The following is an 18822-nucleotide window of genomic DNA, read 5'->3' on the forward strand; positions in this document are numbered from 1 at the left end:
TTTTGTAGAGACAGGGTTTCACTATGTTGGCCGGGATGGTCTTGATCTCTTGACCTCGTGATCCACCCGCCTCGGCCTCCCAAAGTGCTGGGATTACAGGCTTGAGCCACCGCGCCCGGCCAGTAAAATACTTTATTTACAAAAGCAGATGATGGTCTGGATCGTGCTGACTTCTGAACTAGAAGATAGGTTAGAAGGGAATATGTAAATCAGGAATGAAGGGACATGGATGCGCAGTCTGAAGAGAGGTAGCTTTTGCAAAGGAAAGTTGTTTCTAGTTCTTTTTTATTCAGTAAGATTACATAGATTATTTCAGTGTTTCCGCCAGAATGGTGATTATTTTTATGAAAAAAGAAACAATTGTCTCGATTTTCAGACTATGCATGGAATTTTGGAGAAAAGCAAGTTTTGCAAAGATATGACAGTAAAGTATGATTCAAGACTTCGGGAAAGGGTAAGTTACTTATTTACATACTGTTCTTCACCGTAAATTATCAGTAAGCCACCTCAGTTTGTCACTTGGCTAAAAATTAAATGCCTTTCTGCTAGGGATTTTGAATCAGCAAACATGTTAAGAATCTGCCATATGACAGTCGCTGTTACATAGCCTGATATATAGCATCGTATTATTAAAATCAAATGAGATAAGCATCTTAATGTATGAAAGAAGGTATGCTCAAAAGAACTTAACCAGTATAGAAAAGTTTAAAGTAAAGGTGAAAAATATGGATATTGCATAATATATGCAACCTAGCTACAGCTGATGGACAGCTAGGTTTTCACTAGATTCCCACTGATGTCAATAATGTTAAAATAAACATCTTTGTAGTTAATTCATTGCAGACCTACATATTTCTAGAAATGGACATTGGTGACTGTGTACTTTATTTTAAGGCTTTTATGTACATATTGCCAAGTTGATTTCCAGAAAACCTGTGCCAATTTATAGTCCCTTGAATGATCTAGGAGAAAGTTTTGTTTTTTCACATCAACAATTGATATTATTAGTCTCTGTGATTTTCCAACTTCATAGCTTAAGAATGGTGCCATCTGGCCGGGCATGGTAGCTCACACCTGTAATCCCAGCACTTTGGGAGGCCGAGGTGGACAGATCACTTGAGATCAGGAGTTCGAGACCAGCCTGGCCAACCTGGTGAAACCCGTCTCCACTACAAATACAAAAATGTGCTGGGCGTAGTGGCTCGTGCCTGTAGTCCCAGCTACTCGGGAAGCTGAGGCAGGAGAATCGCTTGAACCTGGGAGACGGAGATTGCAGTGAAACGAGATCACACAGCTGCACTCCAGCCTGGGTGACAGAGCCAGAGACTCCATCTCAAAATAAAAATAATAATAATAATAATGAGGCCATGTTAATTCTCACATTACTGATTCCTAATGAAATAGACCTCTCATGTCTCTGAAACTTCCTTATAGCTATGGAGATATATTTACCTATTTCATAGTGCTGTCATTGGGATCAAATGTGTGGATGGGAGGTGGCTGAGTTGGTGCCTTGCATATGTTAATCTCTAGTCCTACAATCTGTGCAAATCTCTATTTATTTGTTCAGTAAATCCCCACCATCTACTTCAGATAGCTTAGCAAGTTATTCTAAAATAACCCATTTGGACATGGCGTACAACTCAAGATTTCAATTATATTTTCTAAGGTTCATGGCCCTCTACCTAGTACATTCTCTTTATCAGTTCAGAGGAGATAGAATAAATTAAGTGGAGGAGATTTGCTTATTCCTGGGATGAATGTTCTAAATTTGCCATAAATATAAGCTTCATTGTTACATTGTAATTTCATTTGAGAAACTGTTGTCTATTGGACTATTTCAGAAATACGGGGTTGCAGAAGGCAAAGCCCTGAGTGAGCTGAGGGCCATGGCCAAAGCAGCCGGGGAAGAGTGCCCTGTTTTTACACCGCCTGGAGGAGAGACACTGGACCAGGTATGAGGCACTGCCCATGTCAGAATGGTTGAAATCGGACTCATAAATTAGGTGTTTTGGAATTTTAGCTAAGCAGTTTGAAAGTCGCTTGGTTCATTCTCTTTTTCATGTTAAATTATTTACTTAGTAAATTATTCTATTCTATTTAAAATCTTATTTACTGTTCAGCTGCCTTTGTCATTACAGACTGATAATGGACTTAGGGAAAGGTGTTATTAGATGGTACTTCTAAAAAAGACCTTTGACTGTGAAGCAGTGGCCTAGTGGTGGGAGTGGAGTTTAAAGAGGGTAATTGGCAAGTCACTTGAATTGAAATAATTCAAAACCCGAAGTCTTCCAGCCTCTGCTGACTCCTCAGCTCTGTTCATGATGGCATCCCTGTGCTTGCATTTCTTTGGAGTGTTCTCTTTGAATTTGGTGATTTCCCCTAACACATCCCCACCTCCTTAATCTTTATCTTCCTAAATACTCTTGAAAATACTTTAGTGAGGGAAGGATTTGTTGCTACTGTTGCTCCAATGGCACTGAAGTGCCAGAGACAGTTTCCTGGTTAGCACTATTTTATGAGTTTTGTCGACGTGTAGATTTCCCTAACTAGACAGTGAGTGCTTTGAACTTAGGAATTGGGAATTGTATCTTCTTCATCTTGGTCTCCATCATGCTTTCATAGTTCCAGAAATGTGGTAGATACTTACATATGTCAGTGAGACTACTGATTGAATGAATAGAAATGTAGATTGAGATTCTTCTGCTTGTGTAGTACTTGGTGTTCAGTATTAGAAAAAAATCCAGTCAGTTATGTTCTATGTCAACGTTTTAAGGAAGTTATTATGTCACTTTATTTTACCTTTTATTTCTTTTCTTGTAGGTGAAAATGCGTGGAAAAGACTTTTTTGAATTTCTTTGTCAACTAATCCTGAAGGAAGCAGATGAAAAAGAACGGTTTTCCCAAGGATCTCCAAGCAACTGTCTGGAAACTTCTTTGGCAGAGATATTTCCTTTAGGAGAAAATCGCAGCTCTGAAGTTAATTCAGACAGTGTCTTTCCAGGATTAGCCGCCAGTGTCTTAGTTGTGAGTCACGGTGGTTTCATGAAAAGCCTGTTTGATTATTTTCTGACTCACCTTAAGTGTTTCTTACCAGCCACTCTGAGCAGATCCGAACTTATGTCAGTCAGTCCCAATACAGGGATGAGTGTTTTTATCATAAACTTTGAGGAAGGAAGAGAAGTTAAACCAATGGTTCAGTGTATTTGTGTGAACCTACAGGATCATCTAAATGGACTGACCGAAACTCGCTAAGATTAAATCTGCATCAAAATCCAACCATTTTGAGCCTCTGAAGGGAGTGCCATTGGCTTTATTTACTTCTCTCCTCTGCTAGTACTGATTTGGAAACAGTTAAAAGCAAATTATAAAGCTCAGGTCGAATCATAGCCACATAAAACTTTTTTTTTTTTTTTTTTTTTGAGACAGAGTTTCACTCATGTTGCCCAGGCTGGAGTGCAATGGCACGATCTTGGCTCACCGCAACCTCCGCCTCCTGGGTTCAGGCAATTCTCCTGCCTCANGCAACCTCCGCCTCCTGGGTTCAGGCAATTCTCCTGCCTCAGCCTCCTGAGTAGCTGGGATTATAGGCACGTACCACCATGCCCAGCTAATGTTTTGTATTTTTAGTGGAGACGGGGTTTTACCATGTTGACCAGGATGGTCTCGATCTCTTGACCTCGTGATCCACCCACCTTGGCCTCCCAAAGTGCTGGGATTACAGGCTTGAGCCACCGTGCCCGGCCGCCACATAAAACTTTAATGAACAACCAGATAGAATTAACTTATCTTGTTGAAGTACAGTTGGCATTTTCCAAAGTAATTTTACCACCCTGCTAAGTGTCAACTCTGGACTGCACGTGGATGATGAAGGAACTCAGTATTGAAAGTTAGGGATTAGTAACCTTGTTACAATGGTTTCTTTTTATTTTAGCCCATTTTAATGGCTACGAGTAAGATACTGTATGTTTTTTAGTATCTCATCTAGTGCTTGGAAGAAAGAACTGTTTATAATTCCCAATACATATTTATATTGACTATTATATTTTTAAAATCCTTTAAATAAAAATTCCTTATAAGTTTATATAAAGCAAAATAACACTAACATGTTTTACATATAAATTAAGTGTTGGAATTTTTTATTCTAGAGGGCTTGAAATGTAGATGAATGCAGATTACGGTTGCAGAATGGTCTGGGGGGAAGAAGTTAAAACCATCATTTGATTTAAATACAGTAAAGAAGGAATCTTGGAGCAGAGGGTAAAAGAACAGCCTTTTCTAAACAATACCTTGCAAAAGTCAAGTCAGTGGAAACCAGGAAAGCCAAAAAAATGAAGAATATCCCCTTGCTTCTTATCTAACCTGTAGGCTGAAGAATTTCCAGTTTGAGGAAGGCTGGAAAGAAAGTAAACAGTTAACAGTACACTACACGGCAATCTCAGAATAAAAGAAGGAGCTTTTTTGTAAAGAATGGTACTCTGGGCCAGGTGCAGTGACTGATACCTGTAATCCCAGCACTTGCAGGCAGATCACAAAGTCGGCAGTTCAAGACCAGCCTGGCCAACATAGTGAAACCCTGTCTCTACTAAAAATAGAAAAATTAGCTGTACGTGGTGGTGGGCACCTGTAATCCCAATTACTCAGGAGGCTGAGGCAGGAGAATCACTTGAGGCCTGGAGATGGAGGTTGCAGTGAGATGAGATTGAGCCATTGCACTCCAACCCGGGTAACAGAGCAAGACTGAATCTCAGGGTAAAAAAAAAAAAAAAAAATAGAATGGTGCTCTGAAGGTACAGGTGAGGTTGCGTCTTCTTTCCACCAGATGGCACTGGAGAAAAGGGATTTTGATTAACTTAATTTTATACATAAGATGGTCTTTCAGAAATCTTTATCTAAATGAAGAAACTGTTTTACATGTAGTTCGCCTTTAAGTCACCATGTTCCTAAATGCGGTGAGTCTCAACTTTAAAGAGGATTAATACTCAAGTTGTCAGTTAAGGCTATAATCACAAATAGTCAAAATTTGACATTTAAATCTTATGTAAAATTCAGTAATATACTGTTCTCAGTGTGTGTCGTACTACCAGTTTTCTACCAGTATTGAAACAGAGCACCTATTTGAGCATCAGAGGAAGTATACACAAAAATTTGAAAAATAAGCAAAAAGGACAGACAACTGTCTCCATTTCCACCACACTGAAGTCACCTTTCTTCCTTTCTTTTTGAGACTGAGATTTTGCTCTTGTTGCCCAGGTTGGAGTGTAATGGCACGACCTCGGCTTACCACAATCTCTGCCTCCTGGGTTCAAGCGATTGTCCTGCCTCAGCTCCCGAGTCACTGGGATTATAGGCATGCACCACCATGCCCGGCTAATTTTTTTGTATTTTTAGTAGAGATGGGGTTTCTCCATGTTGGTCAGGCTGGTCTCAAACTCCCAACCTCAGGTGATCCACCCGCCTCAGCCTTCCAAAGTACTGAGATTATAGGCATGAACCACCACGCCTGGCCCCATTTTTTTTTTAAAGAAACAAAACATAAATAAAACATAAAACGTAAGTAGAGTTCCCTTTAACCAGCTGTCGCAGTCTTGTTCCCTCCAGAGGCAGCCACTGCAGTGAGTCTCTGTACATGTTCATCTGTTCCTTATATTTTCACCTAGTGTCTGGAAGAAGATGGTATTGTTTTGGTGCTTTAAAAATAAATGTCCAGCCATCTGTGTTCTTTATTTTTACTTATGTCTTGGAGGCACTGTCTCTGTTGATATATATAGATCTAGTTAATTATAAGCTCTGTATTCTATTAAATATAGCACATTTTTGTTTATTCTATTAGTGAGTATTTAGGTATATTCAGTTTTTTTCTTTTCTTCTTTTTTTGAGACAGAGTCTCTCTGCTTCCCAGGCTGGAGTGCAATGGCGTGATCTTGGCTCACTGTATCCTCTGCCTCCCGGGTTCAAGCAATTCTTGTGCCTCAGCCTCCTGAGTAGCTGGGACTACAGGCACGCGCCACCACGCCTGGCTTTTTTTTTTTTTTTTTAATAGTTTTAGTAGAGACGGGGTTTCTCCATGTTAGCCAGGCTGGTCTTGAACTCCTGACTTCAGGTGATCCACCTGCCTTGACCTTCCAAAGTGATGGGACTATGGGCATGAGCCACTTTGCCTAGCCTACGATGCATATTTAATGTGTTCTTAATTTTTAAGATAAACTAATATATTTTATCCTTTATGAATTTTTTTGGTGTGTATCTTTGAGAAGACTTTTCTACCGTGAGGTCATACAGCAATCTCTCTTTATAGTTTTTGAGAACTGAATGTCGAATCTTGAAATTATCTGAAATTTGTTTTTTATAGTATAAGGTAAGAATTTAATTTTATGGGTTTTTTTTTTTTTTTTTTTTTCCACGTGGTTGAAACAGTTATCCCAACAGCATGATAAAGACTGTTCTTTCCCAATTGGCTTGTGATATGTGCTCTCAGGCCTTACACACCCTCATTTACTGGAGTCTGTGGATTCTGTTCTGATTTATCTATGTATTCTCATATCAGTGTCATACTTAGTTACTGTGGCTTCGCAGCTGAGTATCTTGAAGGGTGGATAGTTTGCCTTGTTCATTTTTAAAGTTGTCTTAACTTTTGGTACACTTTTATTCCATATAAATTTTGGAATCAATTGGTCAATTTCCAGAAAAATTCTGTTACAAATTTTATTGGAATCACATGCATTTATTTAGTTATTCAATACATATTCAATACACATTCAGTGCATCATTTATGCAGTTATTCAATACGTATTTTTTGAGCATGGCACACAGATGCCAGGCTATTTTAAGAACTATTAGAACTATAATAAAGCTATGAATATATAGCAATGAACCAAAAACAAAGTCTTTATCCTTGTAGAACTTTTGTTCTGTCAGAGAAGACTGTGTTGGCTCATACTGTGGTCCGTGCAGTTGAGCAAAATAGGCAGAGTAAGGGGGATGGAGGCTGCCAGGAGAAATGCTGCTTCATCCAGAGTGGGCAAGGAGGACTCTAGATGATGTCAGTACTGAAGGAAGTAAGATCTGCCACTCTGAGGAGAGGAGCAGCATGGAAGGAGTAGAGTTCAGAGGCCCTGAGGAAGGATCAGGCTTGACTCCTTTGAGCAAGGGGGATGGGAGAGTGATGGGAGGACAGGCCAGTTTGGGCAAAGTGATGTGATCAGATGTTTCAGTAGGACCACCCTGCTTGCAATGTGGACAGCAGGCTGTAGGGGATGAGGCAGGGAAGATGGTGCCCTGGCTCTCAGGTCATTTGAAGAAGCAAGGCCAGGGATGTTGGCAGGGACGAGGCCAGAGTGCCTCCAATGGCTAAGAGCCTGGACATTCAATTTTTAGGTTAGCTTAGGATTTGTCATCCTCCCATCTATGAATGTCACAGATCTCTCATTTTGTCTGGGTCTTTTATCCAATGAAGTTTTATTTGTAATATTTTCCCTAGTTTTTGTTGTTTTTTTACCAAATTTTTTAAGAGACTTTTTTTTTTTTTTTAAGAGAAACTTCAGTTTCCCAGCAAAAGTGAGAGAAAGGTACAGAGATTTCCCATCTATCCCCTGCTCCCACACCTGCATAGCTTCTCCCACTGTCAACATCCCCCGCCAGACTAGTGCATCTGTTACCATTTATGAGCCCACATTGACGCATCACCATCTCCTGAAATCCATAGTTTACATTTGGGTTCAGTCTTGGTATTACATGATCTGTGGGTTTGGACAAATGTATGGAGATATGTATTCTACCATTAGAGTATCATGCGAGTATTTTCACTGTCCTAAAAATCCTCGATGTTCCACCCACTCACCTCTCCCCCCTTGCCTTGCCCGTTTCTGTTAGGTCTAGTCCAAGGCCTGGCAGATTGAAGCTTCACTCCAGGCTCACAGCTTCAAGCACAGCCTGTTGCTTAGGCTCCCTGGCACCCGGAGTCGAAACCATGGCTCCCATTCATCTGCCTCTTATTTTCCTGTCCTTCCTACTCCTCACCCACCTGCTATTCATCTCCATTTTTGGATGAGGATTCTCATTTATTGCTTTTTGTTTTTGTTTTGTTTTTCTGAGATGGAGTCTAGCTCTGTTGCCCAGGCTGGTGTGCAGTGGCACGTCTCAGCTCACTGCAACCTCTGTCTCCCAGGTTCAAGCAATTGTCCTGCCTCAGCCTCCTGAGTAGCTGGGATTACAGGTGTGTGCCACTATGCCCGGCTAATTTTTTGTTTTTGTTTTTTGAGACCAAGTCTCACTCTGTCACCAGGCACCAGGCTGGAGTGCAGTGGCACGAGCTCGGCTTACTGCAACCTCCGCCTCCCCAGTTCAAGCAATTCTCCTGCCTCAGCCTCCCGAGTAGCTGGGACTACAGGCGCACACCACCATGCCCAGTTAATTTTTGTATTTTTTAGTAGAGACAGGGTTTCACCTTGTTGACCAGGATGGTCTCGATCTCTTGACCTTGTGATCCACCCGCCTCGGCCTTCCAAAGTGCTGGGATTACAGGCATGGGCCACCACACCAGGCCCCAATTTTTTGTATTTTTAGTAGACATGGGGTTTCACCATGTTGGTCAGGCTGGTCTTCAACTCCTTACCTCGTGATCTGCCTGCCTCGACCTCCCAAAGCGCTGGGATTACAGGCGTGAGCCACTGCACCTGGCTTCTCATTTATTGCTTTTTAACTAAAAACCTGTTTTAGCTAGCATCTTTATTCTAATTTCTCTAAATGCTATGTCATCGTCAGCAAAGACATGCTCATATTAGGGGAAGCACATAAAGTAAGATATCCCTGAGAGAACAGTGCATCTGACACTCATTCCATGGCTTAGGCTTATGCAGGAAGTGCAATATTTGGCCATATCACTTAAGTAAATATGCTTATATATACTTGTATATTTATTTACATTTACAAGTAGTTGAATTTGTGTAAGTTAAATGGTTCTATTATATGTCTCCACTATACTAAGGTCAGTCACAACTTAGTTGAAATAGATCATCCTAGGTGAATATGGCTGGGCATATTATCAGTGCTGTTAAGCACAGACACAGGAGGTGCAAAGGAAGACATGTTTAGTAGAGAGCAGTGGTGCTGGGCTGAGTACCTGCTATCAGTCGCAGCACACACCAGTCTGGAAATTGAATAGGGCTCCTAGAACACGTCCTTGTTTTACGGAAATGCTGCCTTTTACTCCTCTTTCTTTGGGCCCCATCAATTTGGAATTACAACTTTCAGATTGAAGTATATGTCAGTTCCTTTGTCTCCAAGCAAGATGACCAAGTAGGTCATCATGACATTTAACTACCAGTGCTTTAAAAACTTAGGATTCTCGCCTCCCACCCTCACCCAGTTCTCAATCACCTGGTTCATCGTTCAGCACTATGACCTAAGGAGGTGATATGTTTATTGATTAATGACAGGGCAGGGACACTGGAAAGATCTATAGTCAGAAGGCCTGGATTCAAGTTCAAGGCTTGATTCTTAGTAATTTTGTGGCTAAGCAAGTGTCTTAAAATCACTGAGCTACTGTATCCTCATATTAGAGAATAATGACAGTAATGTGCATGTGCATGTGTTTTGGTAATCTTTTATTTCAGATTTATCAAACCTACAGAAAAGTTGCAAGAATAGTAGAAGGAACGGCTGTGTACTCTTCAAACTCATTCACCACTTGCTTACATGTTGTCCCACTTTGCCATTTTTTTCTCTCCCTCTGCTTTCTCCTGAAACATTGAAGAGTAACTTTGAGTCCTCCTACTCTTCCCCTACAAAATTTCAATGTGTGTTTCCTAAGATCAAGGATGTTCTTATATATAACCCAAACTAAATATCAGAGTCAGGAAATTTGACATTGATATCACCTATTAGCTAATCCATAGACCATATTTAAATTCTGTCAATTATTTTGTTGATATACCTGTGGCTTTTTTTTCCCCTCTGAGTCAAGAATCCAATCAATCCAGGACTGTGCGTTGCATTTAGTTGCCACGTTTCTTCATGTCCTTCCATATAATCCTTCGCCTTCCTTTGCCCTTCTTTTTTCTCCCACCATATGTAACCAGTTGAACCTTGTCTTTCTTGATCTTGTTACTTTTTAAAAAAATAGGTGAATTCTTGTATTTCTTTCCTGACATATTGTCATTATTAGATTTGAATCACATACTTTTCTCAGAAGCACCCCAGAAAGGATGTGTCCTTGGACCATGTCAAGAGGCACCGGATGTTCTATCACCAAGCTGTTCACTGTAAAGTTACTGTATGTCTGATTCCTCATTCAACTTGCAACTACTCTTTTAACCCTCATTGTTTATTTTCTGACTTTTTTTTTTTAACCAACTCACACCATGACTCTACTTTTGTTTCTATATTGATTAGTTGGCATTCTGTACTAAGAGAGCTTTCCCTTCTTCCCTACTTATTTATGTCAGTATGAACTCAGAAATTCTTATTCGGGGGTTTATAATACAGTACCTTTATTAGTTTATGCTTACACAGTCCCAAATTTGTCCTGTGGGAACCCTTTCAGGCTGGCTCTTACGTTCTGTTGACATAATCTCATCATTCTTTACTTTCTTTCTGGTATTAACAATATGCTCCAGACTTACTCCTTCCCAACCCTAGCCCCAGTCGGCTTTTTCTCCAAAGAGCCCTGGTTATTTGGAAATGAAATGAAAGATCTGTGGTATATGTGGTATTTAGAAACCAAGATCTGGGTGCTGGGGTGCTCATTGCTAGTTGTGCCTTTTTAAAATATTACTGCATTGAATTGCAATGCATAAATATATTACAGTTTGTTTATTATTCTATTGATGAATACAAGGACCATTTCTAGTTTGGAGCTATTATGAATAAAGCTACTATAAATATTTTTACAAGTCTTTTTGTGGACATGTTTTCATTTCTCTGGGGTCAATAATCTAGGAGTGGAATTTCTGAGTTATAGGGTATGTGTTCGTGTCTATTTAGTTTTATAAGAAACTTTCCAGCTGTTTTTCCATAGTGATTATACCATTTCATGCTTATCAATAATGAGTTCTAGGTGATTCACATCCTTGTCAACATTTTATATTATTGGTTTTTTAAATTTTAGCCATTCTGACTGTTGTATGGTAGTATATCACTGCAATTTTAACTTTTAACAGATGATATGGAACACTTTTTAATGTACAGTACTTACTGATCATTCAGCTTTCTTTGTGAAATGTGTATTAAAATCTTATCCATTAAAAAAAAATTATGTCATCTTCTTTTTTTTGAGTTCTAGGAGTTCTTTATGTGTTTTGGGTATACAAGTTCTTTGTCAGCTCTGTGTGTGTGTGCGTGCGTGCATGTGTGTGTGCGTGTGCGTGTGTGTGTCTGCATGTATTATATGTAATTTTATTCCAGTTTATATATTGTAAAATATAATTTTATTCTACCATTTATCAGTTTTTTTAAGTTGTTGATTTTCATAAGATGGATTTACCATGGTGTTTGTTTTATGATTATTGTTTTCTTTGTCTAAGACATTTTTGTCTATCCCCTGGTCATGGAGACTTTCTGTTTACTTCTAGAAGATTTGTAATTTATAAGTTATATTTAGGTCTTGATCTGGGTGGAATTTTTGTGTGTGGAATGAGGTAGCAGGTTGAGGCTTATGGTTATTTAGCTGGATATCAAATTGTTCTATCAGGATTTGTTGAAAACACTTTCCCCCTGAATTTATTTGGTTATTTTGTCATAATTCAATTTATTATGTAAGTGTTAGTGTATTGCTGGGCTCCTTATTTTATTCCATCTGTCTTTTTGTCTATCTGTATGCAAATAACACAGTGTCCTGATTATTCTACATTTATAGAAGTCTTGAAATTAAGTGTATAAGTCGCCTGAGTGCTTTTTCTTTTTCAGGATCATTGTTGTTTTGGCCCATTGTAGGTCTTTGTATTTCCACATAAGTTTTTAAAAATAGACTTTTTTAGAACAGTTTTTTTTTTTAGATTTATAGAAAAATTGAAACAATATGCAGAATTCCCATACACCTGTATCCAGTGTCCTCTGTTGTTAACATGTTAACGAACTGATATTGTTACATTATTAACCAAAGTCCATAGTTTATTTAGAGATTTCCTTAGTTTTTACCTAATGGCATGTTTCTATTCCAGAATCCCATCCAGGATACCACATTACATTTAGCTGTCATGTCTTCTTAGGCTACTTGTGTGTGTGTGTGTGTACATATACATTTCATTACCCTTGCTTTTTCAATGTGGAAAATATACATAACAAAATTTACCAAATCAACTGTTTTTAGTAGTTCCATGGCATTAAGTACATTCATATTGTGCAACTACCCTTGCTTTTAAAAAAAAAATTGACACATAATTGGCCGGGCATTGTGGCTCACTTCTGTAATCTCAGCACTTTGGGAGACCAAGGTGGGTGGATCACGAGGTCAAGAGATCAAGACCATCCTGGCCAACATGGCAAAATCCCGTCTCTACTAAAAATACAAAAATTGTTGTATGGGTGTGGTGGCATGTGCCTGTAGTTCCAGCTACCTGGGAGGCTGAGGCAGGAGAATGAACTCAGGAGACGGAGGTTGCAGTGAGCCAAGATTGTGCTGCAGCACTCCAGCCTGGCGACAGAGTGAGACTCCGTCTCAAAAAAGAAAATTGACACATAATTGTACATATGTATGGGGTATAGAGTGATATTTTATTAAATGTATACAATATATAATGATCAAATTAGGGTAATTGGCATATACATCACCTCAAACGTTGCTCATTTCTTTGTGTTGGGAATATTCAAAATCCTCTTTTCTAGCTATTTGAAAATGTGCAATTAATTATTGCTAATCATAGTTACCATACGGTGTGATAGAACACTAGAACTTGGCTGGGCGTGGTGGCTCACACCTATAATCCTGGCACTTTGGGAGGCCAAGGTGGGTGGACCACAAGGTCAGGACGTCGAGACTGACCTGACCAACATGGTGAAACTCTGACTCTACTAAAAATACAAAAAATTAGCTGGGCATGGTGGTGTGCACCTGCATTCTCAGCTACTCAGGAGGCTGAAAGAGGAGACTTGCTTGAACCCAGCGGGATGGAGGTTGCAGTGAGCTGAGATCACACCACTACACTCCAGCCTGGGCCACAGAGTGAAACTCCATCTCAAAAAACAAAGACAAAACACTAGAACTTATTCCTTCTCTCTATGATTTGGGGCCCATTAATCAGCCTCGCCACATCTCCCTTTTCCTCCTCTTTCCAGCCCATGATAACCACGATTCTACTTTTTCCTTCTGTTGGATCAACTTTGTTAGCTCCTACATATGAGCAAGATTATGCAGTATTTGTCCTTCTGTGCTTGGACTTCTCTTGGCTGTAACAGTTTCTCAGACGTTCTTTGTTGTTTAATGACCGTCGCAGTTTGGAAAGTGTTGGTCAGGTATTTTGTAGGGTGCCTCTCTGTTGGAATTTGTCTGCTATTTTTCTCATGATTAGACTGGGATTTTGTTTTGTTTTGTTTTTGTTTTTGTTTTTTTTGTTGTTTTGTTTTTTGAGACAGTCTCACTCTGTCGCCCAGGCTGGAGGGCAGTGGCACAATTTCGGCTCACTGCAACCTCTGCCTCTGGGGTTCAAGCGATTCTCCTGCCTCAGCCTCCTGAGTAGCTGGGTTTACAGGCATGTGCCACCATGACCAGCTGATTTTTGTATTTTTAGTAGAGATGGAGTTTCACCATGTTGGTCAGGCAGGTCTTGAACTCCTGAGCTTGTGATCCACCCACCTCGGCCTCCCAAAGTGTTGGAATTACAGGCGTGAGCCACTGCGCCTGGCCTGAGCCACTGGGCCTGGCGAAGACTGAGGATATTGCAAAGTAAAGTTCCATTTTCATTACATCATATCAAGGGCAGATGCTATAAATATGACTTGCTTCATTTGATTGTTGATGTTGACTCTGATCACTTGGCTAAAGTAGTGTTTGTCAGGTTTCTCCATTGCAAAGCTATTCTTTTTTTTCTCTTTTCATACCATACTTGTGGAAGAAAGTCAGGAAGTCACTGTGCACACAGGGAGTAGGGATTTATGATCCTTCTTTCTGAGGATGGAGTATCTACAAGTTATTTGGAATTCTTCATGGAAGTTTTTTTTTCCTTATTACCTTATTTATGTATTTATTTACCCAATCATTTATTTATATCATTTTGGACTTGTGAATAGTTATTTCTACTTTGGGTTATAATCCCATGCTACTTTTGTTGTTGTTGTTTCTCAAATTGCTCCAGCTTTAGCCATTGGAAGCTCTTTCAGTTGGCTCGTGTTCCTTTGAAACATTCCCGTCAACTTGGCTGTTTTTATTGATGTTACTGTTGTTTAAACACAGTTGCAGTTTCTGTCAGTACTAGACACTCCAGGCTCCTCTTGCATATTTCATGCTCCTTTCCTAGAACCAGCCATTTCTTCAAGGCACTGTGGTTCCTTTCATTAGAGAATGGCATCAAAAACCAAGATCTGGGAGCTAGACATGCTCGTCACTATTGAGGTTCTGTTTCTTTAGGTCCTCTCAGCTGACAGGACAAGGAGATATATGTGTGTATACTAATCCATGTATGTATACATAGCTATAAATATTTCTATACGTGACCATCTGTATTCATCAATGTACTGCTTATGTGCAGTTCATTTTGCCTTTAGACTCGCAGACTTCGCTCATTTCCACATTTTCTTAGATCAGTCAGCACCTTCTCCGCCACCCCAGTGAGGTTGTTTTATACACATGTAGTATAGCTAGATCACCTTGTTCCATAAACATTTTTAAGTTGGCTTGCCTATTTCTATTTTAAAAAGCCTGCTGAGACTGTACTTGTGGAATAATTGACATTTTAACAATATTGAGTCCTCCAAATCAGTATAGTATATCGCTCCATATACTTATTTTTCTCGTCAGTGTTTTTTAATATTTATGTATTATATTAAGTGTGTCCCAAATTATCTTATGTTTTTGTCTGTTCTTATTTTATGTTTATGACTGTTATAAATTGAATTTTCACATTTTAATTTAAAATTTTACTTTCCAGTGTTTGCTGATGGTATATAATTGTGTGTGTGTGCGTGTGTGTGTGTGTGAGTGTGTGTGTGTAGCTAAATTTACATACTATTTTTAGCTTTAGTTCTAGTAATTGCTTTGTGGATTCCCTAGGGCTTTCCACATAGACAATCATGTCATCTCAAAGTAGACACATTTTTATATTTGTATGTCATTTGTTTCTTGCCTTATTGTACTTCCTAAGACCTCCAGCAGAATTATAAAAGTACAAGTTGAGCATCCCTAAATTAAAAGTTTGAAATCCTAATGCTCCAAAATTCAAAACTTTTGAGTACTGACATGAGATAGTGATACCTTTGCTTTCTGATGGTTTAATGTATACAAACTTTGTTTCATGAACAAAATTATTCAGAATATTATAAAAAATTACCTTCGGGCTATATAATTTTATGTTTAGACTTGGATTGTATCCCCAAGAATATCTCATTAAAAAATTTAAAACACTTTTGGTCCCAAGCATTTCAGAAAAGGGATACTCAATCCATAATGAAAGAATACATTTTTGCTTATTCCTAATCTCAGGTCAGGTTGTGAATCTGTCTTAAGATATGATGGTAGCTGTAGGTTTTTCATAGATGCATTTTATCAGGTGGAAGAAGTTCTCTTACATTCCTAGTTTGCTGAGCGTTTTTGTCATAAATGGATATTAAACTTTGTCTAATTTTTCCTGTGTCTACTGAACTGATATTATTTTTCTTCTTTGTTAATATCTTGGATTACATTTTTTTAAAAAATGTAAAATCAGTCTTTCATACTACCTGGAATAAACTAAACTTGTATTATTAAAAATTTTATATATTTTCAGATTTGGTTTGCTATATTTTGTCAAAGATTTTTGTATCTATGGTCACAAAGATTGTGTATTTGTAGTTGGTTGGTTTTTTTTTTTCTTTGCCACATTTTGAAGTCCAAGATATTTTGTCATTGTAAAACAAGTTAATGGGGGATACTGCTCTGGAAAAGTTTGGGTAGGTATGGTTGAAATGTTTAGTAGAATTCGCTAGGGAAACGATGTGAATCTGGAGGTTTCTTCATGGGAATTTTTGGATAATTATTTAACTTCTAAAATGGAAGGCATTCAGATTTTCTGTGTCATCTTGTGCCAGTTTTTATAAGTGTAGATTTTTCAAGTAATTTTTCTCTTTCATTGAAGTTATGAAAGTTATTGGCACAAAATTATTTTTAATGTTCACTTACTGTCTTTTTAATTTCTTTCATGATAGCCCTTCCATTATTTTTCGGTTTGAATTTAAAATTTATTTATTTATTTATTTATTTGTTTATGTATTTTTGAGATGTAGTCTCACTCTGTTGCCCAGGCTGGAGTGCAGTGGCACGATCTCAGTGCACTGTACCTCTGCCTTCCTGGTTCAAGTGATTCACCTGTCTCAGCCTCCCAAGTAGCTGAGACCACAGGCGCCCAACACCACTCCCGGCTAATTTTGTATTTTTAGGTGAGACAGGGTTTAGTGGAGACCAGGTTGATCTCGAATTCGTGGCTGATCCACCTGCCTCAGCCTCTCAAAGTGCTGGGATTTACAGGCATGAGCCTCTGCACCCGGCCCCCTCTGTGATTTTTCATATTCGTATTTTGTATTTTCTCTTTTCCTTCATATTCTTGGCAAATAATTTTTCAGTTCTATTAATTTTTTTCTTGAAGCCAATCTTTCTGTTGTCTCTTTTCTAATTCACTGATTTCTGTTCGTTCTTCCTCTGTCTACTTATTTTGGACCTAATTTGCCTTTATGTCCTCCTAGAGTCTTATTGAATAATCTTAGATTGATTTTAACCTTCTCTCTTTTTATATAGAAGCTTTTAAAATATAGAATTTTTCTAAGCACTGCTTTAGCTGTGTACCACAAATTTTGCTATGTTATATTTTTATTGTCATTTAATTAGATGTACTTTCTAACTTTATTTTTGATTTGCTCTTTGATTCCTGTTTTATTTATGAATGTGCTATTTGACTCAAAATATTTGGGGACTTTTTAAAACAACTTGGTAATTTTCAATTAAATGGCAGGAGAGACTATTCTGTAAGATTTTGAAATTTTTAGTTAATTGAGACTTCTTAGCCAAGCATATGATCTATTTTGATGGATGTTTAATTTGTAAACAGAAAGAGAATGTATTCTGTACTTGTTGGATTTAGTGGTCTAAACATGTCAACTAAATGAAGTTAGTTAATAATGTTCAGATATCTATATCCTTACTAATCTTTTGTGAATTTGCTTAATCAATTATTGAGAGAGGGGTGTTTACATTTCTAACTAAGATTTGGACTTGTCTATTTTTTCAGTTTTGTTACTTTTCTTCATGTATTTTATTGCTTTGTTTTTAGGAACATGAACCGTTATGATTTTTATGTCTTCCTGATGAATTAGCCTTTTTATTATCATTGTGAATTTTTCCTCTATTGATGGCGGTATTCCTTAACTTGAAGCCTATTCTCTATGAAATTAATATAGTAAGTTCATATTTTTTGTATTGAATGTTTTTACTGTGTATTTTTCCATGCTTTTCTTCAAGTGTATGTTTTGTACAAAACATATAGTTCGGAGTTTTTTAAATCCGATTTGGTTATTCCTGCCTTGAATTATAGTGTTTGGCTCATTTATATTTAATGTAATTATTGATATTAATTGTTTTAGTCTATCATTTTTCTGTGTGTCCCATTTGATTTTTGTTCTACTGCTCCTCTTTTTCTTTCTTTTGGAATAATTGATTTTTTAAAGTATCCTATTTTAATATCTCTATTGGCTTTTTACCTACACTGCTTTGAATTATTATTATTATTATTAAATTTTTTGTTTTTAGAGATAGGGTCTCACTCTGTCAGCTAAGTTGAAGTGCAGTGGCACCATCATAGCTCACTGCAACCTCCACTTCCCAGGCTCAAGTGATTCTTTAGCCTCAGCCTCCTGAGTAGCTAGGACTACAGGTGCATATTATTATTGTGATTATTTTAGTGGTCACTTTAGGGATTACCATATGCATCCTTAATTTATTACAGTCTAGAGTTAATATTGTATGATTTTTACATACCATGTTATAATCTCGTAACCGTATTGTTCAATTTACCCCTCCCATTTTATGTGGGAGTTTTGCCTATGTATTACATCTATATATGTTACAAAACCTGCAAACAGTGTTAGAATTTTTGCCTTAGGCAGTCTGGTCAGTGAAATCAGGGAAGAAGGTATACAATATATATTGTTTAAATGTATTCACACATTTAATGATGGTTTTCTTCCCGTAATTCTAAATGTCCATCTGGTGTAGCTCCTTTTCAGCATGGCAATAATCTCTCTATTTTTATTCCATCTTAATTTTGAAGGATATTTTTGCTGTACAGGTAATTCTAGGAAGGTAGCTTTTGATTTTCTTTCAGCTTTTTCAGTGTGCCATTCCATTGTCTTCTGGTTTCCATTGTTACGATGAGAAATCCCCCACTAATATAGCTGTTCCTCTATGTGCAGAGTGTCATTTCTCTACAGCAGCTTTCAGATTTTCTCTTTATCTTTTATTTTTAACAGTTTAACTGCAGTATACCTAACTGCGATCTTCGCATTTGTCTTGCTTGGAGTTTTCTGAGCTTCTTATATTAGTACACTTATTTTTAACCAATTTTGAGAAATTTTCAGCCACTATGTCTTCAAATATTTTTTACTCCCCAATTCTTTTTTTTTTTTTTTTTTTTTTTTTTTTTTTTT

At 37.9% G+C, this 18822-nt stretch overlaps 1 protein-coding gene across 1 annotated transcript in view; it reads left to right on the forward strand.

The window, feature by feature from the left end:
* The window catches only part of TIGAR (TP53 induced glycolysis regulatory phosphatase), a 26521-nt gene extending 22399 nt beyond the window's left edge, over positions 1–4122 (forward strand). Inside the window, exons 4-7 of the mRNA XM_017546078.2 lie at positions 377–454; positions 1845–1955; positions 2824–3394; positions 3752–4122. Coding sequence (XP_017401567.1) covers positions 377–454; positions 1845–1955; positions 2824–3255 — 621 coding nt within the window. The 3' untranslated portion in view covers positions 3256–3394; positions 3752–4122. The remainder of the gene's footprint in view (positions 1–376; positions 455–1844; positions 1956–2823; positions 3395–3751) is intronic.
* Positions 4123–18822: the final 14700 nt, after the last annotated feature.

The sequence above is a fragment of the Cebus imitator genome, unplaced genomic scaffold (assembly GCF_001604975.1).
Source record: "Cebus imitator isolate Cc_AM_T3 unplaced genomic scaffold, Cebus_imitator-1.0 Scaffold187, whole genome shotgun sequence".
Lineage (NCBI taxonomy): Eukaryota > Metazoa > Chordata > Mammalia > Primates > Cebidae > Cebus > Cebus imitator.